The sequence below is a fragment of the Colobus angolensis genome, unplaced genomic scaffold (assembly GCF_000951035.1).
Source record: "Colobus angolensis palliatus isolate OR3802 unplaced genomic scaffold, Cang.pa_1.0 Scaffold343, whole genome shotgun sequence".
NCBI classification, from domain to species: domain Eukaryota; kingdom Metazoa; phylum Chordata; class Mammalia; order Primates; family Cercopithecidae; genus Colobus; species Colobus angolensis.
Genome location: NW_012116744.1, coordinates 2,116,078 through 2,134,074, shown reverse-complemented (window position 1 = coordinate 2,134,074; position 17,997 = coordinate 2,116,078). Strand labels below are relative to the sequence as shown.

Sequence of the window (17,997 nt, the reverse complement as noted above, 5' to 3'; positions counted from 1 at the left end):
GGTGGGCATGGCTATAGTCATTCCAAAATAGTTTGTCAGGTGGACTGAGTTCGTCCATCTGTTATTTACTATGTAACTCCATTACTCTGTATAGTGTGACAATAATAGAAAGTGACTAGTTTTTATCCAGGTCACTAAAAATGCTGTAGTCAGGTGAGTACCCCCCCGTGGAGGGCTACCTGGAGAGGTTCTGCCCTTGTCTAAAGGCACTAGAATTGCTGAGAATATTCTGGCCTCCTCTTTAGAGTTTTTTCTAGGGTCCTTAGCATTGTATTTTGAACATCTGCCATGGTGCTAAAACATCATCCTTTGAGGATGGATTTAATATTTTAGAAATGGTCAGAAGGCCCAGTCTTAGGAGTAAGGGTATATTGGTTTCAGTCAAACACCAGCAGGGACCCTCAAAAAACATAACTGAATTTTCTGTATAACTGGAAAACCAATTTTCAAAGGAATTCCAAATGAGATGTTCTAGATGTCTTTGGGGCTTGAAAGTACTGACAATCACAGCACTGAGCCCCATTCCTATCTCACATGAAATTTGTGATATTCTTTGGGGTTTTCCAGAGATATCTCAGAGTAAATACTTCATATCATATGCTCACTAACATGCTTGTAATGTTAAAAGTTGTGAAATGTTTATGGATAAACATTGATTTCAAAGTGAATATTAATTTTTAAAAGTTAATTTTGTCTTTATGTTACAAATAATCACTTGTCCAGTGTGAGAAATAATGCATTAAATTTTGTAATGCATGTAATATTTGAAATCCTTTGAAGCAGATCTTTTAATGTTTAGTGTTAGATCATTGATGCATTAAGGTGTAGCAGTTTAATGTACCTCGCTTCAGGTTTCATCGTGTTCAGAGAGTGATGTTCAAAGTATTATCTGTATATCATAGACCTTCTTACTGATTTTAGACACAAGTATTGTTGATTGATACGTAAGGAAGCAAAATTTTAGGGAAATCTGTGCAATTTCATTAGAAAAATTAAGTTTACTGTGGGCTAATATTGCAAAAAGTCTTCTGTAGCATCCTACATAGGTTGTTGATTATTTTCCCATTTTATCATCCACAAATGTTCTACTCTTAAATAATAATTTTAGTTCCTACCAATCCATTTTTAAATGGTCACAGGGGGGATGGCTTTTTCTCTTCAGTGATATTGAATGGTAGATAATGGGCTTAATGCTTAAATGGGGATTTCTTTGCTCTAGCAACGGCTCAGAGTTATAATTCTTCATTTAAGATTACACAGTATCTCATTTGTGAAGCTTCTGTAGACTAATCCTATTAAAAATAGCTTCCTCTCTGGCTCTAAATATTTGTATACTGTGTATTTGTTGATTCATTTGAAGGTATTAAAATTAAATGTTGTTGAGGGAGATTATGTACTCATTGTTAGCCAAAGCATAACAATCTGCTGTTGAATTAGTGTTTTAAAGTCAATTTTTTTCCTCCATAATTTTCACTGGCAATATCTGAAAGGAACCAGAATATCCGGCTTTCTATAGCTTATCAAATCTGTTGCCTCCTGCACAACAAGTCTTCCTCCCTGCTTTCTAATCATTACAGTGTCTTGAAGGGAACTTTTGGGAAAGACACTAATTTTGATATGGTTTGGCTGTGTCCCCACCCAAAGCTCACCTTGAATTATAGTAATTCCCATGTGTCAAGGGTGGGGCCAGGTGGAGATGATTGAATCATGGGGGCAGTTCCCCCATACTGTTCTCATAGTAGTGAATAAGTCTCAGGAGATTTGATGGTTTTATAAATGCATAAGCCCTCTTGCCTGCCACCGTGTAAAACATACCTTTGCTCTTCCTTCACCTTTCACCATGACTGTGAGGCCTCCCCAGCCATGTGGAACTCTGAGGCCATTAAAACTCTTTCCTTTATAAATTACCCAGTCTTGGATATATCTTTATTAGTAGCATCTGAGTGGACTAATACAGATTTGTTATATTTTAAATATGTATTTTTAAACTCCATAGGATATCCTGTTGTACCAAAGTACTATTATGTGCCAGCTGACTTTGTAGAATATGAAAAAAATAACCCTGGTAGTCAAAAACGATTTCCTAGCAACTGTGGCCGTGATGGAAAATTGTTTCTTTGGGGACAAGCACTTTATATCATCGCAAAACTCCTGGGTAAGTGGAGAAGATTGGGAATGGAATTTTTTTCCTTGTTATTAAACTATTAGAAATAAATATGCCTTTGCTGATGTTTATGTTGGATTTGGGTGGTGTTTCATGCTCTTAGGAGGTCTTTGGGGAGTTTCTTAGTATCTAGTGGTATATTAATATATCTATTTCACTGAATGATGATGGACAGTTTCTGGGAAGAAAGCGCGATAGGTATGGGTACCATTTGTGATCATTTAGGGGGCTGCATTTGGCTTACTATATAGGTTACCTGCAGAAGATTATAGAAACTTTGAGTTAGTTTTATATGATATATTAAAAATTCTGACTTAAGAAAACAGTAACAGTCATGCTTCGTCATACCTTTAGTAAACCACTTGCCAAAAGGTACTGGTCATCTCAAAGTTCTCTTCTGTCCAATAAATACATATTGGCAGTTTTAGTTGGAGGCTTAATAGGGCCATTATTCATTATTCTTTGAAGAATCATTTTTCATCTTCTACAACTTGAGCTGAATCATAGCACTCTTGGACGCTTTGAAATGAAGACAAATTTGATAAACACAGGGAAAGCATTATGCATCTTCCCGCAACATTCCTTGTTCAAATTTTAAATGTTATTAGCATTTACATCAAAAAGGCTATCACTTTAGAGTCAGAATTCCTTTATGGCAAAAGGATTATGAAATAGGCTAACTGTAAATACTGTGCCTGCACTAAAAGAACTGCCTACTGTATAAAATACTGTTATGATTTTTGTTGTTTCTAGCATTACTGCATAAGTTCTAATAAATTTGTGCCATAAGAGTTAATCATCTTCAGTTTTTAAAAAATATTCCATTAGGGAAGAATATTTCACAGGACAGATTTCCAATTTGAGCTTTACGTAAATGATATGTAAGAGCAGGTAGAAGCTAACCAAATAAGTGAAAACTAAGTTAATGCTGTTTTCAGTTTGCTCCTTTCCTAACTCTATTTTCTGGGTCTCTATATATACCTAATGGTAATTTAAGAACATGAAGAAACATTTTCTTCCTCCTTTAAAGGGACAGCTTTTTGACAAGGTGTTGATATTATTTATATAGGCTTTGCTTTTAGAATTTCCAAAGTCGGGGGAAAGGCACATGAAATAGTTTTCTTATAATCAACCCAAGTTGGGAAAGTTATCTCTGGTTAGATTGTTATTTCCATCTCACTAGCATAATTACAAAGAAGCTTTGTTGATACAGTTAAGTAAAACATGTTTTAGTAGAGGACTAGTTAACTTATGTAAGGATAAGAATTTTAATATTAGAATTTTGTTAAAGTTTTTAAAAATTTTAAAAGTTTTTATGTACTACATTTGGAAATTACAAATGAACATGAGGAAATTTTTCTGTGATTCTGAGGCTGAAAACTGGAACCTGGGATCTGGGATATGAAATTAAAACCTTCTTCATCCTGCTTTTTGCCGTATATCCAGACTGGGTTTAGTGCAACTAGAAAGAATGTTGTTTGAGCAAAGCCTCTAGATAAAATTGACAAGGCTAGTGAATTGAGAAGGTGGAATTGACCACACCCTACATAAGCAAATTGAGCTTTAAAAAAAGAAAAAGAATGACAATAGTATCAGTAAAAAAGCATCAAAGTTTCCAAAATAAATGTGTTGAATGTAGACAGGTCTTGAGTGAAGATAGTATTTTCTTATATTAAGACCAGAGTGAACAGAAATAGGACAGGTCATGCCTCCATTTCTGTTTCTTGACCAAAAAGAATAAGAAATACTGCAGGGCTACCATTAAAGAAAGTCAGTTTCTCTTTTCCCTGCTGATCTTCTGAAAAGGCAGCAAGAACATGCAGAAGGTATGTTGCATACTATGAAACCACATACTTATCTCCAGCTGAAAAAAAGAAATATTGCATATTCATGAGTAGTCTAGCCTAGCTTTGTGTCATCTGGTTAACAGCTCACTGGTTAAGACGAATAACATCTCAGAAGACTGAATCATTTAGTTGCCCTTAACTATTGTATACTACCCCTAAGAACCATCAGACTTCTATGGATTTTCGTTAAGATTCCAGATACAACATTTACTTAAATCGTCTTTATTTATTAAAGGAGCCTCAGTTGGATATCTGTTTGACAACATTTTGTGGGCAGCTAATTGTGGTTACTGTTTTTACATGAAAATAATATAATAGTGAATCTTTAAAAACACTCTATAGTATGTGACTTTCACTAATTCAGGCCAGTTTGTATCTCAATGAAGTCTAATAATATTTTGCTTTATGTATGCCTAACTAAATAATTATATAACAAAACTGTGACTTCTATTCAATTGTTAAAGAAAAGACACAGTATGCTATATCCTGAACCAAGGCCTGAACTCCCCACTGTGCTCTTAAAAAATAAGTTCATTATTCACAGTATTTCCTTTTCTCTTATGAAATTTATACTTTTAGAAAATCAGTATTTTCTATATAACTGGTAAATATATTATAAACATGTATACTTTAAACCCCCTAAGACATATCTTAAGATACATTGACATGTCTTAGAATAAAATGATCATTAGTTATACCTTCAACTGTTATTCAAATTTGAAAGTTTAGAAACCATTCATGTAAGACCAGTCTAAAGAAATCCGAGTACCTTTTTGAGCTCTTTGCAAAAATAAATAACCTTAAAAGTACAGCCATTCATTGCTTAATGGTAGGGCTATATTCTGAGAATTGTGTCATTAGGTGATTTTTAGCCTACGACATACCTAGCCTATATGATATAGCCAATTGCTCCTAGACTACAAACTTGTAGAACATGTTACTGTACTGAGTACTGTGGACAGTTGTAACACAATGGTAAGTATCTGTGTACCTGACATATTTAAACATAGAAAAGGTATAGTGAAGATACAGTATTGTAATCTCATGGGACATCTTTATGCATCATCACATGACTGATTTATTGCATTAAAAATCACTTGAGGCTGGGTGCAGTGGCTCACGCCTGTGTCCCAGCATTTGGGGAGGCTGAGGCACGCAGATTGCTTGAGCCCAGGAGTTCGCAACTAGCCTCCCTAGAAGCTGGGACTACAGGTGCACACCGCCACACCTGGCTAATTTTTTGTATTTTTAGTAGATACAGGGTTTCACCATGTTGCCCAGCCTGGTCTCGAACTCCTGAGCTCAGGCAATCTGCCCACCAGGCATGGTGGTGCATGGCTGTAGTCCCAGCTACTCGGGAGGCTGAGGCCAGAGGATCACCTGAGCCCTGGAGGTTAAGGTTGTGGTGAGCAGTGATTGCACCACTGCACTCTAGCCTGGGTGATAGAGTGAGACCCTGTCTCAAAAAAAGGATTAAAAAATTGCTTGAAAATCTTCATGTTTGGATTGAAATTTTTTTTTTGAGATTCAGAAAACTAAAGAAATATAAAGTTAATGATAACATTACTCTAAAACCATTAGAAAACCATTATAAAGGCCATTATATAACTTTAATATATGTTCTTATTCAGTATGTCCTAAAAAGAGATACTAACATATCAGCTTTTAAAAATCTGACTTCTAGGACCAGGTGTGGTGGCTCACGCCTGTAATCCCAGCACTTTGGGAGGCCAAGGCAGGCAGATCATGAGGTCAGGAGATCAAGACCATCCTGGCTAACACAGTGAAACCCTATCTCTACTAAAAATACAAAATATTAGCCAGGCGTGATGGCACGCACCTGTAGTCCAGGAGAATCGCTTGAACCTGGGAGGTTCAAGCCTGGGAGGCTTGGGAGAACCGCCTGGGAGGCGGAGGTTGCAGTGAACCATGATCGCGCCACTGCACTCCAGCCTGGGTGACAGAGCAAGACTCCATCTCAAAATTAAAAAAAAAAAAAAAAAAAATCTGACTTCTAGACTTTAGCTTGTCTTTTCCATATGTGCAACTAACTTTTCTTATCCTGTACATCAGACATTCATAGTGATGATCCTCATTCAGGTACTACTACATGATCCCGGCTCATTAAAGATTATAACTTTACATACTGGATAATTTAAGGCAGGTGAATACAATAATTTTTAGGGTGGATATTTTGAAAATATTAATAAACATTAATGGTTAAAACAAGATATATTCTCTTGGTAAACTTGAATATTAAGCAATTTTAGTTAACTACAACTTTCTCTCCAATATACACAAACTCCCAGAATACTCAAGTTAATGAAAATTTGCTTGAATCTCACAACAGAATTTTTTTTAAGAGACAAGAGGGTTTCACTGTCACCTAGGCTGGAGTGCAGTGGTACGATCATAGCTCAATGGAGCCCCAAACTCCTGGGCTCAAGTGATCCTCCTACCTCAGCCTCCTGAGTAGTTGGGACTACAGGCACAGATCACGACACGTGGCAGGATCTTTTTCTTTTGGGGATGGGTATTACTTAATTTCTTTGGAACACTAACAAGCTACTTTTAAAGTGATAAAACAGATATAGAAGTACGTTAAAATTTCCAAAGTGTTATGTATATACAAATTTCACAACTTAATTTCTTGGGTTCCCAAAGTTCTTTGGTAAGTCATTGTTTGGAAGCCAATTTATTTTCCTGTAGAAATTGTATTTTAAATGATTATTAACACCCAGCAAACTTGTAACCGTGGGGTTATGAATTATTTCTCTGACATTATCATCTTTTTCTTCTACTTTCTCCCTCTCTAGCTTCTCTTCCCTTTTTTTTTCTTTTTTTTTTTGGGTTTGAATGTAAGATCTGCCACTTATTACCTGTGTGATTCGAGTTTTCTTAACTTCCCCGAACATTAATTTCTTTATTTTTATGTTATAAGGATTAGCTGGTAAGGAAATACACATAAAGCATTTACTGTGGGACAAATACATGTTTAAATGGTTCTTCCCCTTTCTGTTCCTACTTTACCATTCATCTACTTGTTGATCTCTGCTTCTATTTATAGAGGCCTACTCTTTGATAGTGACTATGGATATCCAGTAGCTCACTAACAAGAGTTATAGGAAATACTTCAGCCTATCTCTCTCTAAAGGGCAACCTAATTATTCTGACATACTACTTCCTAATTCCAGTGTTCGTCACAAAAATAAGCCCTTTTGCATTTGACTTTATTCATGGCATTTCTTGCCTAATTGATCTCAAATATAAAAGCTATAGATTAAACCTGAAAATCTAATGCTTTTTAAACTTAAAATCATTGGTCAAGTGTCCCCTAGTGTATATAAGGACATAAGAAACTGAGGTCTTGATTTTCTTTGGTCTGTTGTCTTCAAATACAGTTGAGTCTTCAGAATAGCACGTGGTTTTGTTACTCTCAGTTCAAGATAAAATGAATAGATAAGAATGTACAGATATATTTTTACATGTTGGTTGCTGAGAGATTTCCCAGTTGTTGCACTTTAGGAAACTTCAAGAATATTTTCATTATCTTTCTCATGTTACCCATGTGATGGCTAGTGACCTAAAGTGGGATTTCTGTGCAGCAGGCATTATAAACATCTTGAAGCATATGTAGTATTACTTTAAAGGTTTCACCTGGGAAGACTTTCTTTCTTTAGCTTCATGTATAAATAACTGACTTTCCTTTTTTTTTGGAAACGGAGTCTCGCTGTGTCACCCAGGCTGGAGTGCAGTGGCGCTATCTCAGCTCACTGCAATCTCTGCCTCCAGGGTTCAAGCAATCCTTCTGCCTCAGCCTCCCGAGTAGCTGGGACTACAGGTGCACGCCACCACGCCTGGCTAATTTTTTGTATTTTTAGTAGAGACGGGGTTTCACCATGTTGCCCAGGCTGGTCTCAAACTCCTGAGCTCAGGCAATCTGCCTGCCTTGGCCTCCCAAAGTGCTGGGATTACAGACGTGAGCCACTGCGCCCAGCCGATAACTGACTTTCTTAAAGCTAAAATGTTTTTATTGAATTAGTACAAGTGCTAGAAAATTTGCGTAGACATTATTCTCATCCTTACATATATTAGTAAAGTTGAATATGAGAATAATAATAGACTCTGAGAGGGCTTTTCTTACATGTTTGTCACACTGATTTTCAGAAACACTAATATAATACCTGCCTTAAAATATGTCACATTCTGTGCTCTGCCTTTTACAAACATCATCCTAAGTAATCTTCCTAACATCTCTTTGAGATGGGTACTACGTGGTGTAGGTGAGGAAACTTAGGCCCACAAGAGTTTAACAACTCACCCAAGGTTACAGAGCTCATGAGTAACAGAGTTTGTTGATTTATTCAGGAGTCTACAGGGTGCTTGTGTCACCTGTAACCTCTGTGGCATTAAATATTCCTATTAAAAACAAAAGCATTGCTAATCTAGTAAGATAATAAATCGAGTCTTGTTTTCATTTACATTCTGTTAGAAACATATTTCTTAGTCACTCTTCTGTTTGTCTAGTAATTTTTTTTTGCCCATTTAATCTTGGTTTTATGGTTTTTCTTATCAGTCTACAGTGTATAAAACCTCTCTGATATTTTCCTAGTTTGTTTGTCTTTAAATTTTGCTTTTGCTGTATTTTCATGAGCAGAACTTAAAATCTTTACACACTCAGATCTACCAGTGTTTTCCTATTTAATTTTTGCTGTGGAATTTACCATTTAATTTTAGAAAGTCCATCGTTGTTAATCGGTTGAGTAAAATTCATACACACACACACACACACAGAAACACACACACACATACATATTTGGAATTTTTTGCTGTAATATGAGGTTAAGGATCTGCATTTTCTTTTTCTCCAAATAGCTCATTTCATAATTCATGTGTTACTAATATGTGTCACCATAGCTGAGAATCAGCTAGGCTTTGAAGTACATAATTTTACCCTATAAATATCTGCTGAGCCTATTTTAGTATATCCTATGTAATTTTTGTGTCATGATAAAAAATATTTGCTCTGTTAAATTTTCTTTAAATTATTATTTCATTAAAGAAACAGATTTTTCTTAATATTTTCTTTTTATGCTGGACAATTTTTGCTTGAGGTAAGCCCAGGGTATATTTTATAAACCTTCTGTGAAAAAAAAAAATCAATTAACTTAATTCCTATTTTCTAAGGATTTAAAGACAGATATCTCTATTTTATAGAAATTCTTGATTATCTTGGAGGTGTGGTGCTATATTGTAAATGTAGAAAGCCATTGATCTCTTACCCTCGCTCTTTTATTTTCATTTTGAATATTCTGTAGTTTGTTGGATATAAGTTCTTTCAGGATTGTCACTCTTCACCAGAAAACCAGTTTCATTGAATTGGAACAATAAAGACCTCTATTTTTGCCTCCTGAATAATAAAAATCAATGCAGTGGGGGAAAAATATGCCCATAAACTTGACCTTTTAATGGTATTTGTCACTTTTATACCATTATGGAAATTAAAGTAATGATTACGGCAATTAGCGTTTCTGTATTTGCTAACCCACTAATTTATTATTCTGCTTAGTAAGTGTATTGAGTGCCTACTAGGTGCTGGCGGCTGTGCTAGGTACTGGGCGTCATGTATAAGAAGCATACAGTCTATGAGGTTATAGATGAGCACGTGGTGTAAGTGGGAACATCAATCTAGGTATAGAAGTGTGGCACAAAGAGAGAAATATGAAGGAAATGCAAAGAAATAAGCTTTTGAAAGACTTGGTTAACCATTTGATTCTTACCACTTTTAATAGATTAGCATGTATGCTTTACAATGATATGAGGTTTCTTAATTTATCTGTCAGTATTTATAAATAACAAAATACTGTAATAAAGATAGAATTTAATTTCTATAGCAAGACAGTGAAAACTTGTTGGTTTTAGAAATTTTTTTACATCTCGGTGATCATATAATTGAGATAGGGAAATAATTTACTGCCTATTTTTAGAATATCAATGTGTTAATCAACTCCGTATCATGAGCTAAACTGAAATTAATACATTAAAATTATATGTCAACATCTGCTTCTTTGATTGATTTGGTTTAAATTTTTAAAAAGTATATTTTTTTTCAGAGAGAAAGGAGAACATTGGTATTATGCAACCTGATTTAGATAGGAAAAATGTAACATGTCTAAATAGTTTTTTTTTTATTTCATCCTCCTTCTGGTATTATTTTCACCTATGTAGTGTAGTGTAGAATGTCAGTGTTCTTAAAGGGCAGGATTACTATGTGATTAAGACCCCAGACTCTGGAAGCCAACTGACTGTGTCTCAGCTTTGCTGTATACCAACCACAAGAAAGTTGCCTAAACACTCAGATGCCTCTGGTTCATCATGTGTAAAATGATAAGGTTGTTGTGAGAATTAATGAATGAATATATGTGAAATACTTAAAACAATGCCTGGAGCTTAATAACTGTGTAGGTATTGCTGCTGCTGCAGAGGCCGAGGTGGCTCTGGCAGACTCTGCTGCTGCTCTTCCTCCTTCTTCTTGTTATTCTACTATTAATACTACTTTAATTATTATTGAAAAGATCTTCCAAGAGTCACTAAAATCCTTTGGTGATTTTGTCTCAAATAACAATGCAGATGTGCCTGGAAGGTACCTTAGGATAGAAATCTAATGTAGAAATATTCCTAAAGCTGCAAAGAAATTTATAACCATTGATTCCCTGCTCTCTCATATTCACTACCTAAAAGCAATATATAAAAAGCTATGGAAAATGAACTGTTATCTTTTTAGTAAATATTATACACAGGTACATTTATACAAAACTCAGCATAGTATTGTTTTTAAGTGATCAGTGTAGAGCCAAAGATCAAGAATGAAATAGGCCGGGCACGGTGGCTCAAGCCTGTAATCCCAGCACTTTTGGAGACCGAGATAAGAGGATCTCTTGAGACCAGGAGTTTGACCAGCCTGGGCAACACAGGGAGGAGACCACAGCTCTGAGAAAAAAGAAAGAAAGAGAGAGAGACAGAGAGAGATAGCCAGATACGGTGGTGTGTGTCTATAGTCCCAGCCACTTGGGAGGCTGAGGCAGGAAAAAGGATCCCTTGAGCCCAGTAGGACAAGGCTGCAGAGAGCCATGATTGTGCCACTGCACTCCAGCCTGGGCCACAGAGTGAGATCTTGTCTCAAAATAATAATAATAATTTAATTGTCAGTGAAAAATTTAATGTTTTATTTTCTGTTTTAGCTATTTGATGGCATTGAATGTGAATTTCCCATATTTTTCCTTTATATGATGATTGATGGTAAGTAAGCTTTTTCCTGAAATTTAAGCTATAGAATTTAAGTGGTTTAAAGAAGAGCAAAAGTGAAATATGACTCTTTTCAACTAGAAAAACAGACTGCACTTCAGTGATGTTAATTGCCCTGCATTTATATGTGCGACTCTTTTGCTTTCTGAGTGAATGCTAAATCATTTAAAGAATTTAAAAAAACTTGGAAGCATTTAAAAAATGATACCATATATATTATTCATATTTACATAGAAAAATTTTTATTAGTAGAAATCATTAATACTGTAATCCTTGATAATGTGAGTGTGTGTAACATTTATACTTAGGAATAGGGAAAATTCAATTAAAATTCAGTTTTCAATTCTAAATGCTAATGTGACTTTCTAAAACCAATTTCTTGGAAAAATATCACACAGATTTGCATTACTTTTTTTCAATTTTAATTTTACCATTTGCATGGAAAATTACCAAAATAATTGTAACTGGCCTAATATATTTTTTCTAAGGTAAAATTTTTGAGATCCTTATTAAGCTCAGCTGCTATTGGATTTTATATTTTAGGAGTTTTTAGAGGCAATCCTAAGCAAGTACAGGAATATCAGGATCTTTTGACTCCAGTACTTCATCAGACCACAGAAGGTATAGTTGTCTTTTTAAGAAATTCTTCCTGCCAACATTTCCTTAATGTTTATTTAAAATGTATAAATGAGTCCTTTGTAAAACACAATAATTTATATTAAATTGAAAAAATGAGTGATCCCTGAAATGAAATCAGAAAGAAGATTAAGCAAGACAAAGATGGAGATGAATCTAGGTGGGCATGGCTATAGTCATTCCAAAATAGTTTGTCAGGTGGACTGAGTTCGTCCATCTGTTATTTACTATGTAACTCCATTACTCTGTATAGTGTGACAATAATAGAAAGTGACTAGTTTTTATCCAGGTCACTAAAAATGCTGTAGTCAGGTGAGTACCCCCCCGTGGAGGGCTACCTGGAGAGGTTCTGCCCTTGTCTAAAGGCACTAGAATTGCTGAGAATATTCTGGCCTCCTCTTTAGAGTTTTTTCTAGGGTCCTTAGCATTGTATTTTGAACATCTGCCATGGTGCTAAAACATCATCCTTTGAGGATGGATTTAATATTTTAGAAATGGTCAGAAGGCCCAGTCTTAGGAGTAAGGGTATATTGGTTTCAGTCAAACACCAGCAGGGACCCTCAAAAAACATAACTGAATTTTCTGTATAACTGGAAAACCAATTTTCAAAGGAATTCCAAATGAGATGTTCTAGATGTCTTTGGGGCTTGAAAGTACTGACAATCACAGCACTGAGCCCCATTCCTATCTCACATGAAATTTGTGATATTCTTTGGGGTTTTCCAGAGATATCTCAGAGTAAATACTTCATATCATATGCTCACTAACATGCTTGTAATGTTAAAAGTTGTGAAATGTTTATGGATAAACATTGATTTCAAAGTGAATATTAATTTTTAAAAGTTAATTTTGTCTTTATGTTACAAATAATCACTTGTCCAGTGTGAGAAATAATGCATTAAATTTTGTAATGCATGTAATATTTGAAATCCTTTGAAGCAGATCTTTTAATGTTTAGTGTTAGATCATTGATGCATTAAGGTGTAGCAGTTTAATGTACCTCGCTTCAGGTTTCATCGTGTTCAGAGAGTGATGTTCAAAGTATTATCTGTATATCATAGACCTTCTTACTGATTTTAGACACAAGTATTGTTGATTGATACGTAAGGAAGCAAAATTTTAGGGAAATCTGTGCAATTTCATTAGAAAAATTAAGTTTACTGTGGGCTAATATTGCAAAAAGTCTTCTGTAGCATCCTACATAGGTTGTTGATTATTTTCCCATTTTATCATCCACAAATGTTCTACTCTTAAATAATAATTTTAGTTCCTACCAATCCATTTTTAAATGGTCACAGGGGGGATGGCTTTTTCTCTTCAGTGATATTGAATGGTAGATAATGGGCTTAATGCTTAAATGGGGATTTCTTTGCTCTAGCAACGGCTCAGAGTTATAATTCTTCATTTAAGATTACACAGTATCTCATTTGTGAAGCTTCTGTAGACTAATCCTATTAAAAATAGCTTCCTCTCTGGCTCTAAATATTTGTATACTGTGTATTTGTTGATTCATTTGAAGGTATTAAAATTAAATGTTGTTGAGGGAGATTATGTACTCATTGTTAGCCAAAGCATAACAATCTGCTGTTGAATTAGTGTTTTAAAGTCAATTTTTTTCCTCCATAATTTTCACTGGCAGTATCTGAAAGGAACCAGAATATCCGGCTTTCTATAGCTTATCAAATCTGTTGCCTCCTGCACAACAAGTCTTCCTCCCTGCTTTCTAATCATTACAGTGTCTTGAAGGGAACTTTTGGGAAAGACACTAATTTTGATATGGTTTGGCTGTGTCCCCACCCAAAGCTCACCTTGAATTATAGTAATTCCCATGTGTCAAGGGTGGGGCCAGGTGGAGATGATTGAATCATGGGGGCAGTTCCCCCATACTGTTCTCATAGTAGTGAATAAGTCTCAGGAGATTTGATGGTTTTATAAATGCATAAGCCCTCTTGCCTGCCACCGTGTAAAACATACCTTTGCTCTTCCTTCACCTTTCACCATGACTGTGAGGCCTCCCCAGCCATGTGGAACTCTGAGGCCATTAAAACTCTTTCCTTTATAAATTACCCAGTCTTGGATATATCTTTATTAGTAGCATCTGAGTGGACTAATACAGATTTGTTATATTTTAAATATGTATTTTTAAACTCCATAGGATATCCTGTTGTACCAAAGTACTATTATGTGCCAGCTGACTTTGTAGAATATGAAAAAAATAACCCTGGTAGTCAAAAACGATTTCCTAGCAACTGTGGCCGTGATGGAAAATTGTTTCTTTGGGGACAAGCACTTTATATCATCGCAAAACTCCTGGGTAAGTGGAGAAGATTGGGAATGGAATTTTTTTCCTTGTTATTAAACTATTAGAAATAAATATGCCTTTGCTGATGTTTATGTTGGATTTGGGTGGTGTTTCATGCTCTTAGGAGGTCTTTGGGGAGTTTCTTAGTATCTAGTGGTATATTAATATATCTATTTCACTGAATGATGATGGACAGTTTCTGGGAAGAAAGCGCGATAGGTATGGGTACCATTTGTGATCATTTAGGGGGCTGCATTTGGCTTACTATATAGGTTACCTGCAGAAGATTATAGAAACTTTGAGTTAGTTTTATATGATATATTAAAAATTCTGACTTAAGAAAACAGTAACAGTCATGCTTCGTCATACCTTTAGTAAACCACTTGCCAAAAGGTACTGGTCATCTCAAAGTTCTCTTCTGTCCAATAAATACATATTGGCAGTTTTAGTTGGAGGCTTAATAGGGCCATTATTCATTATTCTTTGAAGAATCATTTTTCATCTTCTACAACTTGAGCTGAATCATAGCACTCTTGGACGCTTTGAAATGAAGACAAATTTGATAAACACAGGGAAAGCATTATGCATCTTCCCGCAACATTCCTTGTTCAAATTTTAAATGTTATTAGCATTTACATCAAAAAGGCTATCACTTTAGAGTCAGAATTCCTTTATGGCAAAAGGATTATGAAATAGGCTAACTGTAAATACTGTGCCTGCACTAAAAGAACTGCCTACTGTATAAAATACTGTTATGATTTTTGTTGTTTCTAGCATTACTGCATAAGTTCTAATAAATTTGTGCCATAAGAGTTAATCATCTTCAGTTTTTAAAAAATATTCCATTAGGGAAGAATATTTCACAGGACAGATTTCCAATTTGAGCTTTACGTAAATGATATGTAAGAGCAGGTAGAAGCTAACCAAATAAGTGAAAACTAAGTTAATGCTGTTTTCAGTTTGCTCCTTTCCTAACTCTATTTTCTGGGTCTCTATATATACCTAATGGTAATTTAAGAACATGAAGAAACATTTTCTTCCTCCTTTAAAGGGACAGCTTTTTGACAAGGTGTTGATATTATTTATATAGGCTTTGCTTTTAGAATTTCCAAAGTCGGGGGAAAGGCACATGAAATAGTTTTCTTATAATCAACCCAAGTTGGGAAAGTTATCTCTGGTTAGATTGTTATTTCCATCTCACTAGCATAATTACAAAGAAGCTTTGTTGATACAGTTAAGTAAAACATGTTTTAGTAGAGGACTAGTTAACTTATGTAAGGATAAGAATTTTAATATTAGAATTTTGTTAAAGTTTTTAAAAATTTTAAAAGTTTTTATGTACTACATTTGGAAATTACAAATGAACATGAGGAAATTTTTCTGTGATTCTGAGGCTGAAAACTGGAACCTGGGATCTGGGATATGAAATTAAAACCTTCTTCATCCTGCTTTTTGCCGTATATCCAGACTGGGTTTAGTGCAACTAGAAAGAATGTTGTTTGAGCAAAGCCTCTAGATAAAATTGACAAGGCTAGTGAATTGAGAAGGTGGAATTGACCACACCCTACATAAGCAAATTGAGCTTTAAAAAAAGAAAAAGAATGACAATAGTATCAGTAAAAAAGCATCAAAGTTTCCAAAATAAATGTGTTGAATGTAGACAGGTCTTGAGTGAAGATAGTATTTTCTTATATTAAGACCAGAGTGAACAGAAATAGGACAGGTCATGCCTCCATTTCTGTTTCTTGACCAAAAAGAATAAGAAATACTGCAGGGCTACCATTAAAGAAAGTCAGTTTCTCTTTTCCCTGCTGATCTTCTGAAAAGGCAGCAAGAACATGCAGAAGGTATGTTGCATACTATGAAACCACATACTTATCTCCAGCTGAAAAAAAGAAATATTGCATATTCATGAGTAGTCTAGCCTAGCTTTGTGTCATCTGGTTAACAGCTCACTGGTTAAGACGAATAACATCTCAGAAGACTGAATCATTTAGTTGCCCTTAACTATTGTATACTACCCCTAAGAACCATCAGACTTCTATGGATTTTCGTTAAGATTCCAGATACAACATTTACTTAAATCGTCTTTATTTATTAAAGGAGCCTCAGTTGGATATCTGTTTGACAACATTTTGTGGGCAGCTAATTGTGGTTACTGTTTTTACATGAAAATAATATAATAGTGAATCTTTAAAAACACTCTATAGTATGTGACTTTCACTAATTCAGGCCAGTTTGTATCTCAATGAAGTCTAATAATATTTTGCTTTATGTATGCCTAACTAAATAATTATATAACAAAACTGTGACTTCTATTCAATTGTTAAAGAAAAGACACAGTATGCTATATCCTGAACCAAGGCCTGAACTCCCCACTGTGCTCTTAAAAAATAAGTTCATTATTCACAGTATTTCCTTTTCTCTTATGAAATTTATACTTTTAGAAAATCAGTATTTTCTATATAACTGGTAAATATATTATAAACATGTATACTTTAAACCCCCTAAGACATATCTTAAGATACATTGACATGTCTTAGAATAAAATGATCATTAGTTATACCTTCAACTGTTATTCAAATTTGAAAGTTTAGAAACCATTCATGTAAGACCAGTCTAAAGAAATCCGAGTACCTTTTTGAGCTCTTTGCAAAAATAAATAACCTTAAAAGTACAGCCATTCATTGCTTAATGGTAGGGCTATATTCTGAGAATTGTGTCATTAGGTGATTTTTAGCCTACGACATACCTAGCCTATATGATATAGCCAATTGCTCCTAGACTACAAACTTGTAGAACATGTTACTGTACTGAGTACTGTGGACAGTTGTAACACAATGGTAAGTATCTGTGTACCTGACATATTTAAACATAGAAAAGGTATAGTGAAGATACAGTATTGTAATCTCATGGGACATCTTTATGCATCATCACATGACTGATTTATTGCATTAAAAATCACTTGAGGCTGGGTGCAGTGGCTCACGCCTGTGTCCCAGCATTTGGGGAGGCTGAGGCACGCAGATTGCTTGAGCCCAGGAGTTCGCAACTAGCCTCCCTAGAAGCTGGGACTACAGGTGCACACCGCCACACCTGGCTAATTTTTTGTATTTTTAGTAGATACAGGGTTTCACCATGTTGCCCAGCCTGGTCTCGAACTCCTGAGCTCAGGCAATCTGCCCACCAGGCATGGTGGTGCATGGCTGTAGTCCCAGCTACTCGGGAGGCTGAGGCCAGAGGATCACCTGAGCCCTGGAGGTTAAGGTTGTGGTGAGCAGTGATTGCACCACTGCACTCTAGCCTGGGTGATAGAGTGAGACCCTGTCTCAAAAAAAGGATTAAAAAATTGCTTGAAAATCTTCATGTTTGGATTGAAATTTTTTTTTTGAGATTCAGAAAACTAAAGAAATATAAAGTTAATGATAACATTACTCTAAAACCATTAGAAAACCATTATAAAGGCCATTATATAACTTTAATATATGTTCTTATTCAGTATGTCCTAAAAAGAGATACTAACATATCAGCTTTTAAAAATCTGACTTCTAGGACCAGGTGTGGTGGCTCACGCCTGTAATCCCAGCACTTTGGGAGGCCAAGGCAGGCAGATCATGAGGTCAGGAGATCAAGACCATCCTGGCTAACACCATTAGAAAACCATTATAAAGGCCATTATATAACTTTAATATATGTTCTTATTCAGTATGTCCTAAAAAGAGATACTAACATATCAGCTTTTA

The 17,997-nt window shown here is 35.2% G+C and overlaps 1 protein-coding gene across 1 annotated transcript in view; it reads left to right on the top strand.

Annotated features, from left to right (window-relative positions):
* PHKB (phosphorylase kinase, beta) overlaps positions 1-17,997 on the top strand; it is a 243,942-nt gene that overhangs the window by 140,769 nt on the left and 85,176 nt on the right. Inside the window, 1 exon segment of the mRNA XM_011952602.1 lies at positions 1,997-2,155. Within this exon segment, the coding sequence (XP_011807992.1) occupies positions 1,997-2,155 (159 nt within the window).